The sequence below is a fragment of the Marmota monax genome, unplaced genomic scaffold, assembly GCF_021218885.2.
Source record: "Marmota monax isolate L192 unplaced genomic scaffold, Marmota_monax_Labrador192_F-V1.1 WCK01_AAM20220418_F8-fsc00018, whole genome shotgun sequence".
Classification (NCBI taxonomy): domain Eukaryota; kingdom Metazoa; phylum Chordata; class Mammalia; order Rodentia; family Sciuridae; genus Marmota; species Marmota monax.
The window spans coordinates 1,363,409-1,390,621 of NW_026692201.1; the positions used below are offsets into that span (position 1 = coordinate 1,363,409).

Genomic DNA, 27,213 nt, shown 5'->3' on the forward strand with positions numbered 1-27,213 from the left:
TCCAGTTTTCTACCACCCCACCAACAGTTGGTATGGTGAGTCTTTTTAAATTTCACACATTTTAAGAGATGTGCAGTGGTATCTCATTGTAGCTTTAATTTTGCATTTCCCTAGTAATGTTATTAAATATCTTTTCATGTACTTATTTGCCATCTGTGTCTCCTTTGGTGAAGTGTACTCACATCTTTTGCCTAGTTTTTTTGATTGGTTGTTTATTACTCAACTTGTTAATGCATTTTGAGGTTACTTGTTATATTCTGGGTATGACGTTGATTAATCTATACCATGCAGAGATTTTTTTGTTTCCCAATCAGTGGCTTTTCTTGTCATTTTCTAAAACAATGTCTTCAAGAGCAGAAGTTTTGTATTTTGATGAAGTTTGTCCTTTTACAGATTGTACCTTTACTATCATCTATATCTGAGTTTTTAAAGACATTTAAAAGGTTCTATCAGAATGTTTTCTTACTAGCTATAGAATAATAAATTATTATCTCTTGTATCTTGTGAGTTTTAAGATTTTTCATTTCATTCAAAGGCTAATCCTGAATTATATTATAAAACATAAAAGGTATTTAACATATAATTGGTCCTAGACTTAATTTGAATATTTTCTTAAGTTATATTACTTTATAGTAAAGTATATCTTAAGATATTTTCTAAATCCCAGATTTCTTAAAATGTAAGGTACTTCTTAGCATAATTAAGTCCCTTTCTAAGCTGTCAGAATGTTATTATTTAAATATTACTCCTCCTACCACCTGATTCACTGGGTGCAGCACAGCAAATATATTTCAGGAAGTAGAATCTAAAAAAAACAAAACTTGAAAGTGCATATGTTGTCATAAACCTTTGCTCATAGAGTATGGATAGGATATTTTTAAATATTGGTCAACAGGAGAAAAACTATAATTCAAAAACCTCAGATTTGCTAGTTTTATAAATATTTTCTAATCTTAAATTCTGATGAGTTATTTCTTCATTTGAAAGATTTTCAGTGAATAACTTTCTTTTTCAGTATTTCCACATGTAACACCAAAAGGAATTAATGGTATAGACTTTAAAGGGGAAGCCATAACTTTTAAAGCAACCACTGCTGGAATCCTTGCTACACTTTCTCATTGTATTGAATTAATGGTAAAACGTGAGGACAGCTGGCAAAAGAGACTGGATAAGGTAAGACTAGTTCTTAATTTCTTAAAAATTAGATTTTATCTGAGTTTTATATATCAATTGAACATTTAAACCAAACTAAGTTCTTTGGCAAGAGTCCATTGGGTTGATAGAAGTAGCAGGTGGTACTACTTCTGATAGTTTATGGGAATCTTAAACTCATTTTCTTAAATAAGATTCATCTGTTATATATTTAGCTACTATAAAATATATTCTCTTCATTGGATTTAATATAAAAAGTTTTATGATGGTATTAGTAATGCTTTGAAATAAAAGCGATGAACCATTTAGTATTACCTTTTTGTGTGGTATGTGAAATTGTATTCAAGTTATATGAGCTAACTAAAACATATGAGCTAGCTAAATATGCAGTTAAACATTTACTTTACATTCATAGGTGTGTATTTTTCACAGGGTCATTGTGATATTATTAGCATACACTGTGTTGTTCAAATATTTGCCCTAGTTCCCATTTTCACACCTTTGTTTAATAAGCAGCACTGATGATAATATTAGAATATGAAACTATAGTTTTTAGCATGAAGTATAGCTTACTGGATTTGCTTAGGAGAAATTTCTGTTCATAATTCAACTTTAGTGAAGTAATAAAATGTTAAAGAACTGTAACATATCTTAGAAAATCTAAGTTGTAGTCCAAAACCATCATCTTATAAAATAAGGAACTAATAAGCCCAGAAACTTGTCCGAAGTCATTAGGTAACAGAATTAAAGAGATTTTTCTCTGTTCTGATATGTCAGCTGTGGATACCAGGCTAGACAGCAATCAGAATCTTATCATTCATCAGAAAGTTTTATTGTTTGCAGTGTTTGAAGGTCTTTCAATTTGAGCAAGACACTAAGGAAAGCAATGTCATCTGATGTAATGGCAGAATGGCCACAGGATTTGACTAGCACTATGTGTTTGAGAAGGTTCTCATGTTTTAGAAGAGAAGAGAACTGTTCAGAATTCTCAAGTACAGGTGAGAGTAAGATGTATTGACTAGGGCTGGGGGTGTATCTAGTGGTAGATTGCCTAGCCTGCATAAAGGCCCGGGGTTTGATCCCCAGTACCCCAGGGCGGGGGAAAAGATGAATTGACTAGCAGCATATTCCCCCTTATGTGCATGGTATGTGTCCTAAGACCCTTAGTGGTTTCCATGAAACCACAGATCATATCAAACCCTATATATACTGTGTTATTTTTGTTCTTACACATTCATATCTATGATAAAGTTAATTTATAAATTAGGCACAGTAAGAGGTTAATAGCCAATAATAAAATAAAACAATTGTAACAATATACTGTAATAAAAGTTATGTTTTTATGGGGTCTTTCTACCTCTCTTTTAAAATCTTATTCTAGTGTACTCACCCTTTCTTTTGACCATAGATAACTGAAAATTGCAGAAAGTGAAACTGCAGATAAGGGGGGACTACTGTATGAATATTTCATTATCATTCTGGAGCCAGACTATTTTCAGAGATTTCAGTTCTATACTCAATGTGGATCAAATTTAATTATCCCTCTGCACAGAACAAATAATACATTGGAAAACAGGACAACTCCTTAAATTTATTGTATCAGTTGTTCAAGAATATCATTCAGTTTGTTTAGACTAACTTATTTATAACTTTTGACAACTTTCTCTTAAAGTTTCTTTATTCATCTTTCACTAAGGGGTTATATTCTTCAGTCATGTATACTAATCACACTGCCTCAAAAGATAACTCATTTAAAACAATTTCTTAAAACCTTTTGCATTATGCAGTATGTCTTTTCCATGTTTTCATCATTGAAGTTTCTCATTTTGCCATGTTACACAAGGAAGTGGACTTTTTATTGCCTTCATTGTTGATAATCTTATCCTTTCTTTTTCTTTATTGAGTAGTAATATGAAGAACAAACCAAAGGATCTTGGGGTGCGGGAGGTATTTTTGCTGCTTCTCCTTGCAGCAGTCTTAAGGAAAGAAGAGCCATAAAGCATGGCTGTATTAATTGAAATCTGAAAACTACTATATTTAGTCATTCTCTTACAGGTCTATGCAGTATTAAATATAATTTTTTTTCAATATCAAAATAATAGGATCCCAGTTATATTTTACAAGGAATGTAAGAAAAAGAGAGTGTGTGTGTGTATACACAGTATATATGAGTGCATATATATGTATATGTACAACTATGTGTATGTATACATATATAGTTTGCATTTATTTGTTGATAAACAACTCCCTATTCAAGAAATTTCTAGTTTTCTTTATAGAATGTAACATATTCACATATTAATGATTTTTTATATTCTATACACACAAAATAAGGAAAATTTGAAAATTTTTGAATATAGATAGTGGTTTATTAATAAATGTCTTTTAGGGTAATTCATAGAATTCAGAAAGAAGATACAATGATAACACTGGTTCCATTGATATTATTTCATTCAAGAAGTACTTTTTCGTACCTGCTGTAAGATAGGAATGGAGAAACAATGATAAGCTGGAAATAGTCCCTAAGGAGCTTAAAATCTAAGAAGAGCAGTTAAATATGTAATGATAATAACAGCTATTTAATAGTAGAATGGTTTAAGTTACACTTTTCATGTAGATCTCCAATGTCAGTTCCAGTATTCTTTTAGCTAATGAAATATTAATATTATTTGGTGGAGATAATTTTTATGGTTGCCTATAATAAAATCCCTTCTACTGTAGAGTATACTTAAATTTTTAACCACTCATGTCTAAAAATACTAGAAATTCTAAGTTAAAACAATTTTAGTTAATTTTTAAAAAATACTTATTTTTTAGTTGTAGTTGAACAAAATATCTTTCTTTATTTTACTTATTTATTTTTATGTGGTGCTGAGGATCGAACCCAGAGTCTCACATGTGCTAGGCACATGCTCTACCACTAAGCCACAACCCCAGCCCAATTTTATAAAATCTGTTCATTGAAGATAGTTTGTTTACATTATTAAGACTCACCAGGTATATAATTTCATTTACTTTTTTTTTAAACTTTCTTCTAATTCTAATTAATATTATTGCTATGTTGTACATTCTTATTTGTTCCATTTTTTTAAATTAAGGTAAAGCATACATACAGTGAAGGATACCAAACTTAAGTATACTACTTGAAGGGCTGGGGATATAGCTTAGTTGGTAGGGGAAAAAAAAATAACCATAGTTCTAATTTACATCATCATAGATTAGTTTTGCCTTTTCTTGACCATTGTGTAAATGAAGCCATACAGTATATTCTTGTGTCTAGCTTTCCTTTTTCCTCAACATTGACTATGAGATTCCTGTATATTGTTATATTTAGTGGTGGTTTATCCATTTTTATTACTATATAGTATTACATTATATGACTTCAGTTTATTTATCCATTTTTCTGTTGATTGACATTTAAATTGTTTTTATTTGGGGACCATTATGAATAAAGCTGTTCTAAGCATTCTCATATTTTTTGGTAAACATTTCTCTTGGGCATATTCTTGAGAGTAGACTTGTTGGTTCATGGGCCTTTTGTGTAGCTTTAGTGATACTGACAAACCATTTTCTGAAAAAGTTATATTAATTTTGTGTTCCCACAAGTAAGATGAGAATTCTAGTTGCTCTTCTAACAGTTTAGTATTTTTAGGAGTATGTGTGTGTGCCATTATTGTTGCTGCTGCTGTTTTTAATTTTACCTTCTCTTGGATCAGTTCCTTTTCTTTTGAGTACACAACAATATTTACTGAAATTTTGGGGTCTGACAAACTATTGATTTACACTAGCTTTAGTTCAGGCATGGTATTTATTTGTTAACATCTTGTGAATTTTGTGTAGACTTTTAACTTAGCAATTAAGTAGTTGTGTGGGAATAAAGACTGGCTTTTTTTGTTTGTTGGTTGGTTGGTTGGTTGATTTTTTTTATAGACTTGCTGGACTTCAGGACTATATTAGATTTAAACCCATGTACCCCATTGTTGTGGCAATAGTTTGAGATTTAGTCAGCCTTGTTATTTTAAGTGTTGACTATCTTGTAACTCTTTAGAGCTGTAGACCCTGTCTATGAAGGGAAAGGACTAAAGTAGGTATCTGAAGTCTTTTTCAGCTCAAATATAGTCTTAGTGGACATGAGAAAGTAAATGAAATTTCTTTTTTGGACTCTTTTTTTAAACATTCATTATTCCACTTATTGAGTTATTTTTTGCTTGCTTTTTTTACTTCATACCAAAGTAAATATAGTGCTTACTGAAAAAAAGTATAGGAATACAGGCATTTCTCTGGTGCTGATTTTTTTTTTTTTTTTAATTTTTTATTGTGGGTTGTTCAAAACATTACAAATTTCTTGACATATCATATTCCACACTTTGATTCTAGTGGGTTATGAACTCCCACCTTCACCCCATACACAGATTGCAGATTCACATCAGTTACACATCCATTGATTTACAAATTGCCATACTAGTGTCTGTTGTGCTCCGCTGCCTTTCCCATTGGTGCTGATTTTTCTTTTCTTTCTTCTTCTTTTTTTTTTTTTAACATACTTTAGACTCTTGGACAGTTAATTATTGAATACATAACCTACCTGTAAGGTAATCTTAACAGTGATTTAAATTGTTGCTTGTTTGAAATATATAGCCCAGAGTAAAGTATTTTCTTTGGTGGAATAATATTCTTACTTTTCACAGGAGTGGAATTATTTTTTGTTGAATTACAAAATTTCACTGAAATGCAGAGGAAATCAGCCTAAATGACTTCAGTATAATTAAAATGCCCACTTAAAATAATAATTTTTTTTCTCCTGTAGGAAATTGAGAAGAGAAGAAGAATAGAGGAAGCATACAAAAATGCAATGGCAGAACTTAAGAAAAAATCACACTTTGGAGGACCAGATTATGAAGTATGAACTTATATTTTGGTCTTAGTAAGAGAAACACATAAGTCATATCTAACACAAAAGTGACTTAAGTTTTAAATAATACTTTGTAACTCTTAAGTATTATAAATATATAATTTATTCTCAGAATTCATATAAATGTATATAAATGCTGAGTTTTCTCTAGATATTTATTTAACCCATTAGATCCCAAGTTTTCAATTCTGTGAATATTTCAAATTGACACAGATGCATTAAAATAGACTGTAAATCATAATTTAGAGCATATATATTAATGACTTATATAATTATATTCTTAATGTCACTATAATTATATTTTATGTACTATATTTAAGTTTTTATAGATGTTCTGCAACTGGAACAATGGGACAGATTGGGTTAAATAGGCTTTAAATGGCTCAATATTAAACCTTTTCACTTTAGTGTGTGTGTGTGTGTGTGTGTGTATGTGTGTGTGTGTGGTTCTGGGGATCAAACCCAGGGCCTTGTACGTGTGAGACAAGCCCTCTACCAACTGAGCTATATCCACAGTACTTAAACCTTTTCATTTTATAGGACAAGTTTTTATCTCTTCTTTGAGTATGATCATTTTTAATGTTATTCACTTACTCATTTTAAAAAGAAATAAATAAAAGCAGCCTCTAAATGAAAAAGCTGAGCAATTTGCAGGCAAAAGATTTAGTGTGTACTATACCATGAGACTTTATCCATTGCAGAGCATGAATTATTCTAATTACCTTTTTATTTGAAATCAACTTCTTTCTCCTTTTATTTGCCAAGCAATTAATGAAATCTCCCCCCATATACACATACACACACACTTTTAAAGATGTTTTTCTATGATATTTCTTTAGAGAAAACGTGAGAAACATTGGTGACATAAACAAAGATTCTCTCTCTCTCTCTCTCTCTCAAAAAAAAAAAAAAATGAGAAGGCAAGGAGTATCACTGAGGTAGAAACAAGATGATAAATGATTAGCTTACATTTAAGAAAACAAGCATATGTAATCCTAGCAACTCAATAAGCTCAGGCAGGAGGATTGCAAGTTTTAGGCAAGCATCACACAACTTAGCGAAACCTGTCACAAAATAAAAAAATGAAAAAGGCTTGAGATGTAGCTCAGTGGTTGAGCACTCTGAGAAGAAAAATTTCTCGCCATTTTACTCTGGAAATAGAAGAATCTCTGCAGGTTGAATATTTTTTTTTATGTTGGAATAGATTTCCAGCTGTGGGACTCTATAAAGATGAGATTTGAGTTATAATATTTTTAAATTATTATCAAACAATTTCTTATCAAATGTGAAAAAATTAAATAACTCCACCGAAGTTTTATAAGTGTACATTACTAGAAAAATAAACCATTATGATGACAATTTTTATTCTGAAGTTGACAGTTTTACCATTTTAGGTTAATTTTGGGAGACCTATCAACTTTCTTAATTATTTTTTCACATTATAAGATTATAGAAAATAAAAATAATCCAAGAAATTCCATGTTTTTACTTTAACTATATATGGTACTTCTTATAGCCTATCAGCAGTATATAAATAAAATTGTATACTTGTTTATTTCTCCTTCTTTCAATACAGGCTTTTTTTTTTTTTTTTTTTTTTTAGGGAAAAAAGACGAGGATAGAGGGAGAAGAAGGGGCCTAGTTATTTGATGTGTTTTATTACAAAGCCAAAAATCATGTTTGTAGATTTAAAACATTTTTTATCGTTGGCTTTGCCATATGCAAGTTTTATCCTTCATATAATTAATCTCTGTCTTTTGATAGACTTATCTTCACATATGATATCATGCTTAGAAAGGCATTCTCCATTCAAATAATTATTTATATTTCAGTAGAAACATTTAATTTTAATAGAAACATTCTCTTTAAAATATATTAATACATCTGGACTTTTAGAAATTGTGATATAACACAATTTATATTTATTCCACTGGTATTTGTTAAATAAATACCTTATTTCATGAAGAAAATAGGTAAGGGTACTCCAATTTTTTTTCTCACTGAATCCCTGTGAGTTTTAATGCTAAATTAAACATTATAATTACCAAATAAACTAGACCTATTTTTATGCTTTCCTTTTCTTTTTGGAGTTTCAAGCTATTTTTTATTGTTTTGCATAGATTTTAGACACTAAATCACACTTTATTTTAGTTATTAGACTTTCTTGATGCTCTAATTATTAAAGTTTAAATGTTTCTGTCATCTGTAACCTAAGAAATTGCTTTATAACTATATCCATTCCTTAAGACCACTATGCTAGGCAGAGAGGGTAAAGGAAGATAAGAATCCTACTAGAAGGCCTGATTGTATAATGGAAAGAATGGCTAAGTTATTCAGTTGTAATAATTGATGCTATGAAGCATTCTCAACCCAAGAAGTTATTGGGTCTGGTTTTCCAAAGGAAATATCACTTTAGCTGAAACAAGTAAATAGGCTTTTGACCAGGTGAATAGCCACCAGAGAGTATTTGCTTTAGAGACTCGGAAGGAAGAAAACATTTGTAGGTAAGAGCATTTTGCCAGGGAACTGAAAGTATTTCTGTGGGGGGTGTTAACAGCTACAAATTGAGAAGAGGGAATGATAAGACTGACTATAAAACTTTTTCAAGAATCAGTGCAGATGCTGAGGCAATGGGTTTTAAGTGAAGTTTTCAGATTCACAGTTTAGGAAAATCATTCTTGCTTTCTGCAGTGAGAAAAAATGGATTGATGATGACAACTATAACAAGAGACTTTTTCCTAAAAGCTAGTTATAAATAAGAATTGAAGATAGCCTGAACTAGAGTAGAAGTAGTAAGAATGGAAAGACAATGGCAAATTAGATATTTGAAAAGTAGAATTGAAAGGTGTGGTGATCAAATGAGAAAAAAAGGAAGAATCCAAGATTAGGCTGTGGTTTCTGCAGATTGGTGTGGAAGGAGAAGAGCTGATTTTAGACATCTTGTAGCTATAAAGCTCTGTGTCTTAAAAGAAGGATTGCCTGGCTATGAATTCACAAGTAAGATGATGACTGAAGCTTTGGAAATGAGTGAGAATCTGTGGGAGAGCAAATACAGACAGTCCTCAACTCATGATGGTTCAACTTATAATTTTTAGATTTCATGATGGTGCAAATGCAATACTGTTTTGAATTTTTATCTTTTCTGGACTACCAGTATGTGATACTTTGTCATCTGGGCAGCTGCAGAGAACTTTATCTCCCAAACAGCCATGGAACCACAAGCATAAACAACTGATATAATTACATATAAGCTATGATATTTGAACAGTTAGGTGCATTAAATACATTTTAACTTATGATGTTTTCAATTTACATTGGGTTTATCAGTGTAACTTCATGGTATGTCAAGGAACATCATCTATATGGGACTATAGGAGCACCAACATTTAAAGGCACAGAAGGCCTTCAGAGGAGCCCAAGAAAAGTGCTTAGAGAAGAAGAGGGGGGAAATTAGGAATTTAAAGCTAGAGAACTTAATTAGGAATTTATAGAGGTAGAGTCCTTAACATAAGAAGTGGCTTCTGAGGGCAATTAAGATAAAGACTAAGGGATGTCCTATAGTTTTACCAATAAGTAGCTGCTTCCCTTACTAAGCATGATGAGTTAAAATGTTGAGCTTTTAAAAGTCATTTTTAGGGCTGGGGATGTGGCTCAAGCGGTAGCGCGCTCGCCTGCCATGCGTGCAGCCTTGGTTTGATCCTCAGCACCACATACAAATAAAGATGTTGTGTCTGCCGAAAATTAAAAAATAAATATTAAAATTCTCTCTCTCTCCCTCTCTCTCTCTCTCTCTCCCTCTCTCTCTCTCTAAAAAAATAAAAGTCATTTTTAATAAAGAAAATTGTGTTCTATTTCTTCATCAAATTTGCCTTTATTACAGGACAAACCATTTAATTTAGCAAATCAGAATCCCACCCCCTCCTTGTTGGCATGCCAAAAGTAGGATTTTTTTAAAAGCTGCAGATCCCAACTGATAAACTGATGTGATTACGTAAGGACCAGAATCCCCTATAGATTGAATTATTATTAGTAGTATTTAAATGCAGATGTAAATATGACCAATAAAATTGTAAAAAATCATTAGAAAAAAAATCATTTGGAGTAGGTTTTGAATGTTTTGTTTTTTTCTCTGATCAGCAGAGACCACAATTATACTGATGTCAGTTGTGTCTTTGAAATATTTGAACTTTATAAAGTGAATCCTACAGGAAGATGGCTCTAGAGTATTCGTTACTATCTATTTTCAGGACCTCGTGTCTTAGCTGGTCCTTAGATGAGAAACATTTACTTTATGATAATTCATTGAGATGTACATTGTTCTGTATGTGTGTTGTATTTGAATAAGAAATTAAAGGTAGTTGATGTGGTTAAGTTATAAGGAGAGGCCTTATAACTTAAGGATTATTAAGCTGAGAAGATTCCAGCAATTTTCATGTATCCCCTTTTTACTTTTTTGGTGGTTTGGTTTAAATTTTAGGGAACCCTAGACCCAAGCCTACCTGCTCATGCTCTGCTTTTACCATATGAAGTTATTGTTTTATTTACATTCCACTTACTTGGTTCATCATAGCAGAAACATACGTTGTTTGTTTTCATTTTGCTGCTATTCTTTATACTTTCATCTTCTAATACAGCTGAGATTCTATTTGTATCAGAATCACTTGGGAGACATTAAAGTGTATTTTCCTGGGCTCTACCCAAGACCCAGAAAATGAATATCTGAGCATGAGGGTCTAAGAATTTTCATTGTAACAAGTTCCCCCAGGTGATGACTATATTCTGTCATCTAATGAGACTTTCAAGCATCAACTTAACTTTTCTTTCTCTGATACATTTGCCCTCAACTAGGAAGAACCTTCTTAAAGTCCATGGGAAGTACTGGCAGGAGGATCTTTATATGTCCCTTATCACTTGCAAGTACAAGCAGTCAAAAATAATTACATTAACAAATGAACATGATTGCATTTCAACAAAACTTTATTTTTGGTATTGGAATTTCAATTTTAACATATTATGAAATGTTACTACTTTTACTTTTTTTCCAACTTTGTAAAATTGAAATTCTTAGCTAACAGGCCATATGAAAGTAGGTAGCAGATTAGATTCGATCCATTGGCCATAGTTCACCAACCTCTACTCTAGATTAATACTTAAAACAGTATATGGTAAATATGAGTGTTGGGTGAGTTAATTTTAATATTGATAGGATTTTACAGAGCGTATTACTTACCTTTGTGATAATCTTACACGGTATAAATGACTAGTTCTTAAATGGGTATTCAATAAATGTTTATTGGGTCAGTTTTCAACTTTTCTCTAAAGTTAATACCAGGATTATCAGTGTTTTCCACTTCTTTAAATTAACTGTTATTTTTTTTTTCTTCTGTGTATTTGAATAGGAAGGTCCAAACAGTCTGATTAATGAAGAAGAGTTCTTTGATGCTGTTGAAGCTGCTCTTGATAGACAAGATAAAATAGAAGAACAGGTATATCTATTATTAAAAATTCTAAGCTGAAATTCAAACACTATAGGAATTCTTTGATGTGTATTATTTCATATTAATAGAACTTGAAAATGGTGAGCTATATTAATATCCTAAAAAAAATCAACTATCAAAATTAAGTCAGAAATGTGGAAGAATCTTTAACTCAGTTCCTTTATCTATTAATTTCCAAGCAGTAGATGAGAAGACCTATACAATTGTTTAAAGGAAGTATACATAATTAACATGAATTTAAATGGAAATGTTCTTCCTGTTCCCCTTGAAGTCTCCAATTTTAATCATTCTTTGACCTTTATGATTATCAAGCATATATTTAGTGTTAACAAAAGGTTTCTTTGAATTTCTCTTCAAGTACCATAAGAATTCAAGAGGAAGATAATTAAAACTTTAAGATGGTTCTTTTTCGATGTTGGCTCTCAATTTTTATTTATTAACTCCTTTATTTCCTTTAAGACCCTCACCATTAGTTTTTCTTCCTTTTACTTACTGTTTTATCATCATCATCATTGAATTGCTAACATTTATAACCAGCTCCCTCTTTGGAAATTGAAGGAAAGCATTCTTAAATCCTTTAATTTTAGTTTCAAGATTAATTTGATAACTTGCTTCAATTGTGTAGCAACGTAGTTTCCACATTTTACCACTAGACGGTATTTAAAGATCAATTTTAGTTATTTCCCCTCCCCATACTCCACACCATCTTTAAACTATATTACTTGTGGTAGAATCTCTTGCCTTCTTGGGCAAGCATAAATAAACTATGACTATAAAGTGTCTTGCAAATAATCATTTGTATATCAGTTTTAATACTACAAATGAAATGTTGGCTTATTCATTGCCTGTCATTATTAAGGCAGTCATGATTATTATGCCCATTTGCTGTTCTAGTAGCCAAGAGTAAATCACCTGAAGTAAGTTACCTATTGGTTTCTTATATTTATTTTCATTATATTTTTAAATCACATTTTTTTGTAAAGCTTACTACTCATTTTTTTACACCCCCAAAAATGCTACACAGCACTCAGTTGAGTGGGAACTTTCAGATCCTAAGTGGGCTTTACTTTTGGATGCCTAAAGTAGTTCCTGAAATAGCATCATTGTGTTTTGAATGCCTAACGTACTTACCTGAAGTAGCATCATTTGTTTCCCTTGACTTTTTTTTTTTTTTAACCCCCTAGAAGATGCTATTTGGGGAAGAGTAGTGAACTTATACAGTCAAGACATCTTGGTCTTAGTTTCACCACTGACTCTTTGTAACTATGAGTTTTAACAAATTCTCTGGACTTAGGTTTTCTAACATGTGAAATAAGGAGCTAGAAAAGATGATTCAGAGCATCCTTTCTGGCTTTAAAATGTGACTGTATTCAATAACAGTATATTAGTAGAGGATCAGTGTAAACTTCTGTAAGCTTTAGAAAAAGGAATATTCATGGGGCTATCAAATCTGCTTCTATCCCTTCTTTCACTCTGGCAGGTGTTAAGAAAACAGCCATTGAACAGACCCTGATTTTCCTTGTCTACTAGCCATGTGTACATAAATATGACAAAAATAATTACAATGTGGTAATACTTTTCAGTAGTAGGCTTTAAAAAATCTATGAAATAAATTCCATCAGTTCAAATCATCTCCCTCTTTGTGCTCAATGTATATTGCATTTTTTTTAACAACACAGCCATTGCATAAGTATTTTCCAAGTGACACATCATGCTTTTTTGAGTTTACATTACTTGTTAACATAGGGAAAGTTGTATACAATAAATTGGTGAGTGAGGGAATGAGATGTTATGTTGAGACAGCATTGACTAGAAATCACTGTCTTTATAGTTAAAAGATGAACACAAACACAATAGCACAGTATAGTTTTAGTATATTACTTTTAGCAAATATTTGTTGAATAGTGAGAAGAAACTAGATAAACCAAAGAAGAGGAAGGAGGTCGTCTCAGCTTAATAGGAATAAGATGATGGGATGAAGACAGAATGCTTTCATGGAAAGACGGCAAAGAGATCATATGATGTGCTCTTAAGAATATAACTGAAGCAAATCATGATATTGGTTCTAATGACACATAAGCCATTGGGCCTGATGAAGTAGAATAATGGAAATAATTTGGCTACAGTTTGAATAGAAGAAAATTGGCAACAGTGTTAAGATTGATTCATGATAGATAATCTTATGCAGGGGAAGAATGGGGCTAACTAGGAGCAAAATCAAAGAGCTAATCCTTGTCTAATGTAGTTTTACAGTCAGAAGAGACTAAATTGGGATATCTGAAGCCGGTGTTGGGATTGGGCAAGACTTGTTGAAGTCTGTGAAGAAATTTCGTTATTCATATATTTTTAAATACTAAAATGTTTACCAATTAAATGTTGATGGTTCCAGGTTATAGTATCCTTCTTAATCTGCAAGTACACTTTAAAACTATCATATCTTAACAATATATGCTCTTTTAGTCACAGAGTGAAAAGGTCAGGTTGCATTGGCCTACATCATTACCATCTGGAGATGCCTTTTCTTCTGTGGGGACTCATAGATTTGTCCAAAAGGTAAAGTAATGTCAGAGTTTACTTAAAGTATATCTTACATTCTTCACTGTTGATGGAACTATCTTGTAATATAGATTTTCTCGCCTTTCCAAGAATTTAGTAAGTTTTTTTGTAGTGTGTGTTAAATTCCATATAAAATCAAAAATCTTGTTCTCAACACAATGTTGTTGCTGCTGTTGTTGTTGTTATTAATTATTATTATTGGAGGAAAAAGCGAGGGGGTGGACAGGGAGTCCAAATTAGTTAACCAGAAGTATAACCAATTATATTAATATATCTCTTTCTTCTTTGGGGTTAAGTTGTCTTATTTGGTATTATGGGAAGCACTACATTCTTTTTGGAATGATTTTAGAGTATAATACATAATAGGTGCATGAAGTCAGCACTTGCTGCTGTGCTTGTTTCATATAGTGCTTTGTTTTCTCTTTCTTTATCTTGTGTTTGGAAGTTGGTACTGAAAGCTCTGTTGTGCCTTTGTTCTGATTACTTGGTTTTTTCTTTGTCTGTCTCTGGTAGCCCTATAGTCGCTCTTCCTCCATGTCTTCCATTGATCTAGTCAGTGCCTCTGACGATGTTCACAGATTCAGCGCCCAGGTACTGTATGAATGTATTGAGTGGACTTGAGTCTTTCTGTGCTGTATTTCAATCTGCTTTCCCTATTCCTAGACATCTTTTGGTCAGGGCACTTGTTTTGATTTTTTAATCTTAAATAGTAACAATAAGCATTAAAAAGGCCTTCCTTATCCACTAAATAATTTCTCCATCAGGCTTGCATGTGTCCTTTACTTTATATACTCTACTGTTAATAGCTTGGAATTTTTTATCTTATTGAAGATACTCCAAAAAGATTTTCAAATGGAATTGAAACAAATAGAAGTTACCTGATTTTTTTTTTTAAATGTAATATGTTTCTTCAGACAGGATTCAGCAACTTTCATGGACATGAGCTGCAGGATATGTTGTGGCATCAAAGCAGATTTTAGCAGTCTAACTTTTAATGTAACTTAAAATATCTCCTCCTTATGTTCAACAAGGAAATAACTTTTTAAATATTTGCCTCATTACCACTATAATGCTAAGCTCCATTGAACACATTATATTTTCCTTCTATAAATTACCTGTGGATACTATGAATTATTATTTGTTTATATGGTAAATTTATGGAAATTGGCTTTAAGTTCATTGATCATTTAGTCATGCTAAATGAATGAATAACCAATTTCCGTAAGAATTTAAGACAGGAAGCTGGGTGTGTAGTCTCTATACTCAAAATCATAATTACTATAAGAGGAATATTTTTTTAGTGACATCATTGGTTTGTTTATTTGTTTATTTATGTTTTTTTGTGTACGTCCTGGGGATTGAACTCTCTGCTCTGCAAGCACTCTACATTAAGTTACATCCCCAGTCCTGCTTCAGATCTTTATCATTTAATTTTATATTTTTATAGTGATTGCATTTTATTGCATTGCATATTGTAATGTTAAGAACCTGAGCTATCTAGTTAAAATGGCCATTTTAAATCCTGGTTAGATGCATGGGCTTTTGCAAATTCTCCTAACTTTTCTGTGCTTCACTTTTGTAATTTAGCTAGATTCTGGAACATAGTAAGTGCTCAATAAGTTGTCATTATAATAATTTCTTTGAACTAATCAGTATACACATTATTTTTTAAATAAGTATAAAAGTGTTTTAAAATGTTTTTAAATCATAGTTTAAATCTTTATTATTTTCCACATACAAATAAAATTTATATTCATTCTTAACTGTGAAATAAGACTTGAAATGCATTTTTATGACTTTTGTAGCTTTTTTTTTTTTGCCTTGAACATCTTTGAGAAAAAGATGTAGCAATTCTTGATTAGATATCATCCACAACCAGATATACTATTTCTTTTTTCCCTACTCATTTATGTATACCTTTTTTAAAAATGACTCATTATATTCACTGAATCAATGACAAAACTAGATGCCAGGAGACTGTTTTATTCTGCTGACCCCACCTTGCATTAAAATAATAAAATCATAGACCAAAACCTATCAATACTGTTCACAGTTTTCCCTTGAAATGTAGGAATGCATAGGATTATAAATAAAGGAAAGTGTAATGAAAGTAAGGGAAGAACGTAAGCCAGTCAGAATTTGGGCTTCAGAACTCAAACTCAGACCCTAGCTGTAGTGCAATAGAACAGCTGAAAGCCTTTAAATGCTATGTAGCTGAGGGGCAGGTGCCTATATGTTAATAAGACTTTGCCAAATTGTAGCTTACTTTTTTTAAAAAAAATGGCTCTTTAAAAAGAGTTCTATATGACAGTAGAATCCATTTTGATATAATTATACAAGCATGGAATAGCTCTTACTCTAGTTGTAACTTCTTTGGTGTAGTTCTTCCGGAACTTTTTATGTAACTTGGTATATAAATTGAGAAAAATTAATTTTTCTCATAAATTTTTTTTCTAATATGTGGTGCTTAGAATTGATCAGGTCTCATTTCAGTATTTGATTATTTTGCACTCTTATATGCCAAAAGAGTAAAAATAAAGAAAATAATGTTCATGACTTCAAGTATTTATTGTTCTTGTTAAAAGCATTTGTTTCCATTAGTACACTTGGGCTCTGCACTGTTGATTAGACTGCATCTCATATTCAACAGTGCCTTTAGAATATAAAGAATTCCAAGTTGATAAGATTGCTTATTTCAGGGGAGATTGCACTCATTTTCGCATCATCAAAGGATCTAGCAAATTGATTCTGTATAATCACACTTGAGAATACAGCATTGAGTTGTGTGTACTGGCACACACCCATAATCCCAGTGACTCAAAGACTAAGGCAGGAGATTCTCAAGTTTGAGGCCAGCCTCAGCAACTTAGGCTGTCTCAAAAATACAGCGTTTTTAAAAGGGCTGAGAATGTAACTCAGAGTTAGAGCTCCCCTGGGCTTGATCCCTAGTACCACAGTGAGAGAGAAAAAAATATGAATGAGAATACAGCATCAGATATAGACCTAGAGTTTACATTAACCTAGAAAGTGTTATCTAGGACATTCTTCCATTTCTAACACAATGTGAAATCACACTAGCAACTAAATTGAGTTTGTACATTTTACAGTTTTCAAATTAAATTAAGAAAATTAAGAAGCTCTAAGGTATTTATTAACATTAGAAGCATGTTACGTTATATTGTGTTGCATTATATATAATAGTATACACTAACTCCACATTCCTTAAAATAATTGAGGTACCCACATTCTTCATTTTGTAATATTTTGATAATTAGTTTAAAAATGAATTCATTACTCAGCAATAAAAGAGAATAAAATCATGGCATTTGCAAGTAAATAGATGGAGTTAGAGAACATAATGCTAAGTGAAGTTAGTCCATCCCAAATAACCAAACGCCGAATGTTTTCTTTGATATAAGGAGGCTGATTCATAGTGGGATAGGGAGAGGGAGCCTGAGAGGAATAGACGAACTCTAGATAGGGCAGAAGGGTTGGAGGGGAAGGGAGGAGGCATGGGGTTAGAAATGATGGTGGAATGTGATGGACATTAGTATCCAAAGTACATGTATGAAGACACGAATTGGTGTGAATATACTTTGTATACAACCAGAGATAAGAAAAATTGTGCTCTACATGTATAATAAGAATTATAAAATGCATTCTGTTGTTATATATAATTTTTTTAAAAAATGAATTCAAAGTTTGTCATCACCCCCTAACCCCCATATTGTTGATTGGATCAAGGGGTACTTCATCACTGAGCTACATCCCCAGCCCACCCCCCTTTTTTTTTTGGAGACAGAGTCTTGCTCAGTTGCCCAGACTGGCTTCAGACTTAGAATTCTCCTGCTAGTCTCTCTAATCTCTGGGATTATAGGTATACAGAGCTTTGCTATCACTTTCAGTAATTTGGAAAGTGTTAGAATACTTGCCTAGCATATACCGACTTTGGGTTCATTCTCTGGCGCGCGCGCACACACACACACAAAATTGCCAAATAGTAAACATAATACCTCAGTGAAGTCATATTTACTCTAACATCTTTTAAAATCCAGAATATTCATATAGATATCACATATAGTTTTTTTAATCATTGGTATCAATTTCCATACAGAAGTCTTCCAGACCTCTGTAATTTGGTTATGCTATCTACATAAGTATTAGCTCATGGCTATCTTGTTCTTGTTGAAATTATATTCATAGGCCTGATTGGGTAGGATAATGAAACATAGATCTAAAAGATGCCTTGAAAATAGCTTCAAATAAAATAAGTGTATTTGCTTGATCAACATGTGACTCTTTCTTATGAGCAGATATAAGGAATGGATTTGCTTCAATCTGAGAAATTGAAATTATAAAGAACTGCAAGTTTTTTGAAATAATGACTGTAGCACAAACTGGAAAGAAGCACAGACTTCTTCAGAAGGAAGAAAGGACTTATTTATAAACTTATTTATTTGGTTATATTTATTTGCTTAACACAGTTAACATTTAAGATGTTTCCTCATGAATCAGTAGGGAAAAATCATCTACTGAAAAATAAAGAAACCAAAAGGATATGAATTTATCTGCAGGTTAATGTGTGGTGTGACCATTGCAAAAAAAAAAAAAATGGCTCTATGTAAAATAGCCCTTTCCCACTTTGTCAATAACAACACATTATTGTTGGATAATTATTTCACCCCTCCCTTTGTTTATTATATGAATAATATATCTTAATTTTATATAGATAAAAAGTAGAATAATTAATTACTTCTAATATTCTTGTATTTATCATATAAAAATAAAAAGACAGGGCCAGACACAGTGATTCACGCCTGTGATCCCTGCTACTTGGGAGACTAAAGTAGGAGGATCTCAAGTTGAAGGCCAGTCTGGGCAACTTAGTAAGACATTGTCTCAAAATTTTAAAAGGACTGTGGATGGAGTTCAGTGGTAAGCATCTGTCTACCATGTGGGGGAGGCCCTGAGATCAATCCCTAGCACAAAAAATAAAATAAAAACATATGGTGATAAATAAACACATCTTAATAATTATCTTTTTTCCTATCAAAATAAATAATTATACCTAGATTGTTTTATGACGTTTTTTAGCTTTCAGATTCATTTTCCCTCCAATAAATATAGGTCCATATCTCTATATATTTATTGATATGTTGCATGCTAGATTAACCTACTCACTTAATATGACTATGTAGGTTTTTATTTTCTTTATTTTCTCTTGTTATACAGTGAGCATCCTTGCACATGCAGTATCTTTTTACATCTTCACACACTTACCCAATTATTTCCTTAGAATATATTGCTAGAAATGTAATTGCTGGGACACAGATTGTGAACATTTCTAAGTTATTTTTATTCTTATTGCCAAGCTGTTAATTAGGAAAGTTGAACTAGCTTACATTCCCAAACCAGTATTCTTTGACTGTGCTGACACTGAATGGTATAATTTAGATAATTTTTGCCAATTGATATACTACAGGTGACATTTTTCATTTTTAGCTGTTTGAATTTCTTCAGTGAATTCACTGTTTATGCTATTGGCCATTTTTAATTCAGGTTAACTGTTCACTATTAATTTGTCATTAATAAATTATTCTAACAAGCCACTCTATGGTTTTGTGACTGTGTAACAATAAGCAAAATTGTATTTCTTTCACGTGGCTAAGAGAAGGAGATCTCAGCTGTTTTTGGAGTCCTTCTAGACTTTTGTTTGTACCATCAAAGGGCAATATTCTTTTCAGATTTGTTTTAATAGTGTTAGAAAAATCCAGTTTAGTAGCTTCAAAATGGCATCAGACTAAGTAATTTGAATCCAAAATGGTAGAAAAGGTTAAAATTGAATAATGACCCCTTTTCTCAAATGTGTTTTGTATCCTTTTTTTCATAGTTTATTGGTATGAAGATGCTACATATGTGGGCTCATTTTCAACTGTAGGTCCCTAAAAATCAAGGGCATGATTTCTAAAATTATGCTTCACCTAATTAAAACTTTGGAATACTGTTCATCTGCTTCAGTGAGTTTGATCCAATCTTTTTGTGTTTTTTAAAATGCTAGCAGGTAATACTGGTAACAGTAGTTCCTGGAATATCAAATTTGACCCTAATAAATCGGTACATTTGACTTTCTGTTGTTTTTCTTATAGAACTGGAGATTGAACCCAGGGCCTAGCAACATGCTAGGCAAGTGCTCTACCACTGAGCTATACATCCGTAGCACCCCCCACTCTTTTTGTAAAATATTTTTACTTGTAGATGGACACAACACCTTTATTTTATTTATGTATGTATTTTTATGTGGTGCTGTGCCTTACACATGCAAGGCAAGTACTTCATCACTGAGCTTCAACCCCAGTCCTCCCAGTCCTTTTTAATTTTTATTTTCAGAGGGGGTCTCACTAAGTTGCTTAAGCCCTTGCTAATTTGCTGAGGCTGGCTCTGAATTTGTAATCCTCCTGCCTCAAGTCTCTCAAGTTGCTGAGATTTACAGGCATGCACCAGCTCCCAGCCCTTTTTTATTTTGAAACAGGGTATCGTCAAGTTGCAGTCTTGAACTTGTAATCTTACTGCTTCAGCCTCCTGAGTAGCTAGGATTATAGGTGAATGCCACCACCCCCAGCTTGCTAGTGTTTATTTCTGTCATTAAATTTAATGGTTCCTTGTTTCCCACATCCTTTTGACAGAGTCATGACTATACAGTAAACTGATCAAATCATTAGATTAAATCTGTGAAAGATCAAGTGCGATTACAGGTGCCCAAGTCACTGCCTCTGTAGTCAACTTGGTTATTTCATATTTCATTGCAGTGAATATAAAATCTGTTTTAGTAAGATTTTACCTGTTTCACCTATCTTCTTATTTATTGCCTCAAGGAAGTGAACGTAATTCTATGAAGAAAGCTTTGTAGAGGTTGCCACAGTATTTTAGTTCTTTAGTTTAATTTCCTGGGAGCGTGGTAATGAATATATCATGTTTCTTTGTTGTACTTTTTTAAGCCCTCGTAAGTGAAGGAAATTAAAACTGTTTTTCTACGGATGGTAGTGGTAATTGTTATAGGAATATCCTTTTAATCTATCTAGAAAGAATGTTAAATGTGCTTTCTGTGCATTATTTTAACTTGTGCTATCTCCTATTGATTTATATTTATGAACTCTGGTTTATTTAGGCCAAAACAAAAATGAAACACATCTAGTTTCACAAACGTTTAAAATATTTAATTCAGGGTCTGGGGTTGGGGTTCAGTGGTAGAATGCTTGCCTAGCACATGTGAGGCACTGGGTTTGGTCCTCAGCACACATAAAAATAAATAAAATAAAGGTATTATGTCCATCTACAAGTGTGTGTGTGTGTGTGTGTGTGTGTGTGTGTAAAATACCTAATTCAGGAATAATTTCCCATACAAAGCCAAAATTACAGAGTTTTCAGAAAAAAAAAGTTACATGGAACTAAAAAGATATTTAAACAAAACTCTCTTTATTTTAACAGGATAAAAAATCCTCTTCTTTATATTCTTCCCTCACAAGTTACCCATTTTAAATAGGGTTTTTCTTTGGAAGCATTTCTTTCTGCCTCTAATCTGCCTCATAATAAACACAGGCATTCTTAACTTTTAGTTTCTCTCCTGTATGTTCAAATATAAAGATTTTTTAAGATTTTTGGGATGTACACAAGGTAAAAATTTCTTCAGATCTCAATGTGACAGACAAATGAATTAAGACAACACTACTGTGGGTACTAAGAGCAACTGTTCTTATTCTTCCTCTTTTAGAAATCAGATACATTGTATATATAACTTAGAATCTTGCCTCTTCTCAAAGCAGAATTCAGAGTTCTTCTAAAGAAACAGATTTCTCTAAGTAACACCTGAAATTATGTTTTATAATAAAGCTTTGTAAAATTATAGAATGTATGTTTAAATTTTTAAGTTTCTCTCAAATCTGAAACCCAGCATCACAGTGTCTTAAGAATTAAAAATAAAGGAATAAAATATTTAGTACCAAAAGCAGAATATAGAATCTCAACGTTAACATTTTTGTCAGAATGATGTATGTATGATTTGTATGATGATTGCCAAATCAGGATACACTTAAAAGAAAACCAACTTATAGTAATCAAAAGTGCATTCTGGCCAGGCACCATGGCTCACACCTATAATCCCAGAGTCTTGGGAGGCTGAAGCAGGAGGACCAGGAGTTCAAAGCCAGCTTCATCAAAAGTGAGGTGCTAAGCAACTCAATGAGACCCTGTGTCTAAATAAAATACAGAAAAAAGGGTGGGGATGTGGCTCAGTGGTTGAAGTCCCCAGAGTTCAATCTCAAGTACCAAAAAGTGTATTCTGAGCCAGGCGCAGTGGCACACACCTATTATCTCAGTGATTCAGGCAGGAGGATCACAAGTTCAAAGCCAGCTTCAGCAAAAGTGAGGTGCTAAGCAACTCAGTGAGACCCTGTCTCTAAACAAAATACAAAATAGGGCTGTGGTTGTGGCTCAGTGGTCAAGTACCCTTGAGTTCAATCCCTGGTACCTCCCCCACCCCACCCAGAAAAAAAAGTGCATTCTGAGATCTAGAAATCGTGATGTAGAAGAAGTGCACATCACTATAATATATTGATAACATTCTTTAGTACACAAAAAATTATATAGTGGGGTTAATAATTTTTAAATTATCTGCCTCAAAACCATCAATCTATTTATTTTAAAATATTTTAAATCTAACTCTTATTTTTTTATCCCTAATGAATGCAATAGACTTTATGGGAAATTAGTTAAACTTAGAAATAAATTTTTAAATAAAAGTATAATGTACATATTTTTAACCATTTTCTTCCTTTAATGTATTTATTGCATAAAATTATTTTGCTGTCACAATCTTTTTTATCACTTAAGTTCTGTTTAAAAGCATTTTAGGCTGGGCACATTAATGTACACTTGTAATCCCAAGCGATTTGGAAGGTGGAGACAGGAGGATCACAAGTTTGAGGTCAGCCTCAGGAATTTAGCAAAATCCTCAGCAACTTAGCAAGACTGTGTTCTCAAAATAAAAATTTTTAAAAAGCACTGGGGATGTAGCTCAGTGGTAAAGGGCCCATGGGTTCAACCCTCATTTCCAAAAAAACAAAAACAAAAAAATTCAAGCTGAGAGACTGCAGAAAACACTTTTGTGAAATCTTAGCTCTAAATATAATTAAGGATTCTGGGATCGTGAAATATACATTCACCTTTTCTTTGCTTAAGATGCGTAAGGGTAATATGTGATCATTAAAAACTGATGTTGCATTTAAATTTCAGTAAAAGAAATTTAGTGGTACTGGGACAGGCCAGTCAATAGTAGAACACTTGCCTAGCAAATGTGAAGCTCTGGTTCAATCCCCAGAGCACATGCATGTGCGTGCATGCGTGCAAACACACACAAAGAAAAAGAAAAAAGAAATTTAGTTAGACACTTTGAAACAATAAACTAAAAGCTAATTTGTCCCTAAAAGAATTCAGAACAGTGAAATTGGGATCACGTAAAAGGAAATTTGTTTATTTTTAAGTTGGTTTATATTTATGATAAAAATAGGTATATTGGTGAAATAAAGTTTTCCCCTTTTTTGTAGGGAAACCTTTGACATAAGCTATCTGATTTCTCTATTATCTTCAATATAGTAACAATGAACTAGATGATTTCTTTATACTTCTTTTACCCTAATTCCATGATTTGATGTTTTTAAGACATCACTCTGTATTTGATAGTGAAGTGTACAATATTTCATTTTTCCAGGAAAGAAATGCTTATTTCAATCACTAGATACACATTAGGGGCCAATCTGGTTACTTGAGTGAAGCATCTTCCTTCCCTGCATTTCTCCCTTCTATCATTAATCTGGATATCTGGAATGTGGACTAAACTCTTCAACACTATGTAAAACCCACTAAACTAACCTCAGCTGTTTTAGAGTACCATTTCTGAATTGCAGTAAACTGAATACCATTCTGGTTTAGAGATTATGACATAACTATTATATGTTCATTCTCATGGCTTTATTTTTCTTTTCAAGGTTGAAGAGATGGTGCAGAACCATATGACTTATTCATTACAAGATGTAGGTGGAGATGCCAATTGGCAGTTGGTTGTAGAAGAAGGAGAAATGAAGGTAATTTCCACTGAAATGTTATACATTGTTCAGTATAGATCTGTTTCAGCAATATTATCATTACTATTGATATAAATAAAGATAGCATTTTATGATTACTTTAAAATGTTATTACATAAATTAAAGAAGTACCAGATATTGAGAAATAAAATGTCTTTTTGTTTATCTTATATTTTAAGTACTGAATATTATGTTCAAGTGTCATTTATTTTCTTTCCCCTTGTTTTTTTTTTTTTGTGTGTGTGTGAAGGGGGACACTGGTAAACTAATCATATTCATATCCCTAAACCTAAGAGAGAATAAGAGCAAGAAGTAGAAGAACAAGACACAGAGATAGACTTGAGAAGCAAAAACAGCATTGAATTTGGAACTATCTCATGCTGAAAGACAAATATTAATCACACTGCTGCTACACTAAAATTTTAGTTGAGAAAGAGGATATTGACATTTAAAAGATACTATTACTTGGCTCCATCTGATAATGTATTGAATAAAGAATGCATGTGATTGAAGAAAATTAGAAAAAAGCTCTGTAATTTGAAAGAACTCAATTTTTTTTATAATAAGAAACATTTGAACTGTATCTGGAAATAGAAATAAGGTTGTGACAAATGTAAGGAGAGGACATTGTAGACAAAAAATTGTAGGAGGAAAAACTTAAGCAAATTTTATATTTACAATATTTTTATAGACTACGGCAACAAAAATTATTCTAGCAAGTGAGATACAATATTAATGCTGAGGCTTCCTCTCCGCATGGTGGGTAAGGAAATGAAGAAGTAATTAAGAAGTAAGAGAAGGCTCATACTTGTAATCCCAGCAACTCGGGAGACTGAGGTAGGAGGCTCACAAGTTCAAAGCTAGCCTCAGCAACTTTGTGAGGTCCTTAACAACAGTGAGACCCTGTCACAAAGTAAAAAATAAAAAGAGCCAGAGATATGATTCAGTGGTTAAGCACCTCTGGGTTCAATACCTGGTTCAAAAAAGAAATTGAGGAGACAGACTAGTGAGATAACAGAATATTAGTTATAATTCTGATAACTCGACTGTAGAAAATGGCTTTAGATCAATACCACAAAGTTTTCCTAAGGTTACTGCAGAATTAAACATAATGCTCCTAACATTGCTGGACAATCACAGCTCTTTCCCCAAGGATCAGGCCCCAAAATCAGACTAGAATGCATGTTCTCTGCAGAAAAGGGGTTTGAACCAAGCCTACCTTTTTCTTCCCTCTGTACTCACCATTCAGATAAGTCACTATTCCTGCCTTAGGAGTGATGTCTCGATGAAGTCCCTCCACCTGGAATGAGGAGTAGTGAATAAGTCTCCCTACAAGCTTATAACATTAGAGAAAATTTGGGGGTAGATTGTGGAAAGCATAAAGTAGCGCACAAAGGGGAATAGCAGTAGGTTAGCCACTGTATTGCAAAGTGTCATTTTAGGAAAATGAAGCAAGTAGGGAAGAAACTAGGGACCGAGAAGACCACTTAATAAGAGGCACAAGGTGATGAAAGCTCACCTAAAATACTTAAGCAACAGTAGAAAAGTCAAGCTGTTGAAAGAGTAGTAAAAAGCGTAATAACTGTGAGGGGAGAAATTAAAAGTGAGTTTTCAGTTTGGGTAACTGGGAAAATAGTGTTCTCGATAAAGTGAATAAATAAGCATTTGGGGAAAGGTAGTTTGGCAAGAGAGATTGTTAAAGGGAAAGCTATGTGAAATGCCTAACAGTGTTCTGGCCCCATGAGCATTCCTTACATTTAGAGCTGGTTCTCCCCATGTTTCTTCATTTCTTGAAAGAATTATTAGAGTTCTTTAAAGTAACAAACTGTAATTAATTTTACTGAGCACTTAAGGTAAACAGCCTCAGTATTTAAAACAAGATAAATCTGTTCTTTTTGCCATTTTAATTTTCATTGTTTGATTTGATAAATGAGTTCTACTGGTTTTTTTTTTTTTTCTTTTTTGTTTTATGGGGTGGTACTAGGGATTGAACCTAGGAACAGATGCTCTACCACTGGGTTACAATCCCAGCCCTTTTTTGTTGTTGTTGTTTACTTGTTTTTTGAAACAAGGTCTCACTAAATTGTCCACGCTAGCCTCAACCTTGTGATTCTCCTGCTTCAACCTCCCAAAGTAGTTGGGATTATATGTGTGCACCACTGTGCCCACCTCTACTGTGTTTCTGATAGTATTCTAGACCCTAGGGATATAGCATTGAATAAAGCAGCCTTAAAATAGTGTCCTTAAGTATATTTTATTCATCTAACCCTATTTGACAACATGAAATAATCTCTGAGAATGTTTGGTAAATAATGTCTAATTTAAATTAATATATTTATTTTAACTCATAGTAATTAGATTATTCATTACATATACATAGTTGAAGTTACCTTGGATTTGTCATTTTAAATATTTTTATTGTCTGTTAATTTGAAAATTTTCATTTTAGCAGAATATATTCTATAAATAGATTTTCATAAATAAAATCTAAAAAAACAGCTAAATTTAAAAGCATGCCTTCAAACTATAGGAGTTTGATTTCTGTTTTTCAAATAGCTTTTTTTAAAAAAATACCTTTTAAAAAATTATTTTTATTTTTATTGATTTTTTTTTTTTTTTAATAAATGAGAGCAGAATGCATTACCATTCTCCTTATGCTGAGGATCAAACCCAGAGCCTTGCATGTGCCAGGCAAGCGCTATACCATTGAGCCACAACCCCAGCCCTCAAATAGCTTTTTAAATATGCCTTCTTTAGGTTTACAGGAGAGAAGTAGAAGAAAACGGCATTGTTCTGGATCCTTTGAAAGCTACACATGCAGTTAAAGGTGTTACAGGACATGAAGTCTGCAATTACTTCTGGAATGTTGATGTTCGCAATGACTGGGAAAGTAAGCATTATTAATATATTTTAATCCAATTATTGTTTTGAATTTAAAATCAAATTCAACCTTATTTTC

General features: G+C 32.5%; 1 protein-coding gene across 2 annotated transcripts in view; it reads left to right on the forward strand.

The window, feature by feature from the left end:
* The window catches only part of Cert1 (ceramide transporter 1), a 111,398-nt gene that overhangs the window by 70,550 nt on the left and 13,635 nt on the right, over positions 1-27,213 (forward strand). The window contains exons 7-13 of one of the 2 annotated variants that reach the window (XM_046426932.2): positions 1,016-1,173; positions 5,960-6,052; positions 11,464-11,550; positions 14,023-14,115; positions 14,632-14,709; positions 24,159-24,254; positions 27,012-27,144. In XM_046426932.2, coding sequence (XP_046282888.1) covers positions 1,016-1,173; positions 5,960-6,052; positions 11,464-11,550; positions 14,023-14,115; positions 14,632-14,709; positions 24,159-24,254; positions 27,012-27,144 — 738 coding nt within the window. The remainder of the gene's footprint in view (positions 1-1,015; positions 1,174-5,959; positions 6,053-11,463; positions 11,551-14,022; positions 14,116-14,631; positions 14,710-24,158; positions 24,255-27,011; positions 27,145-27,213) is intronic. The other variant, XM_046426928.2, reaches the window with a different exon arrangement.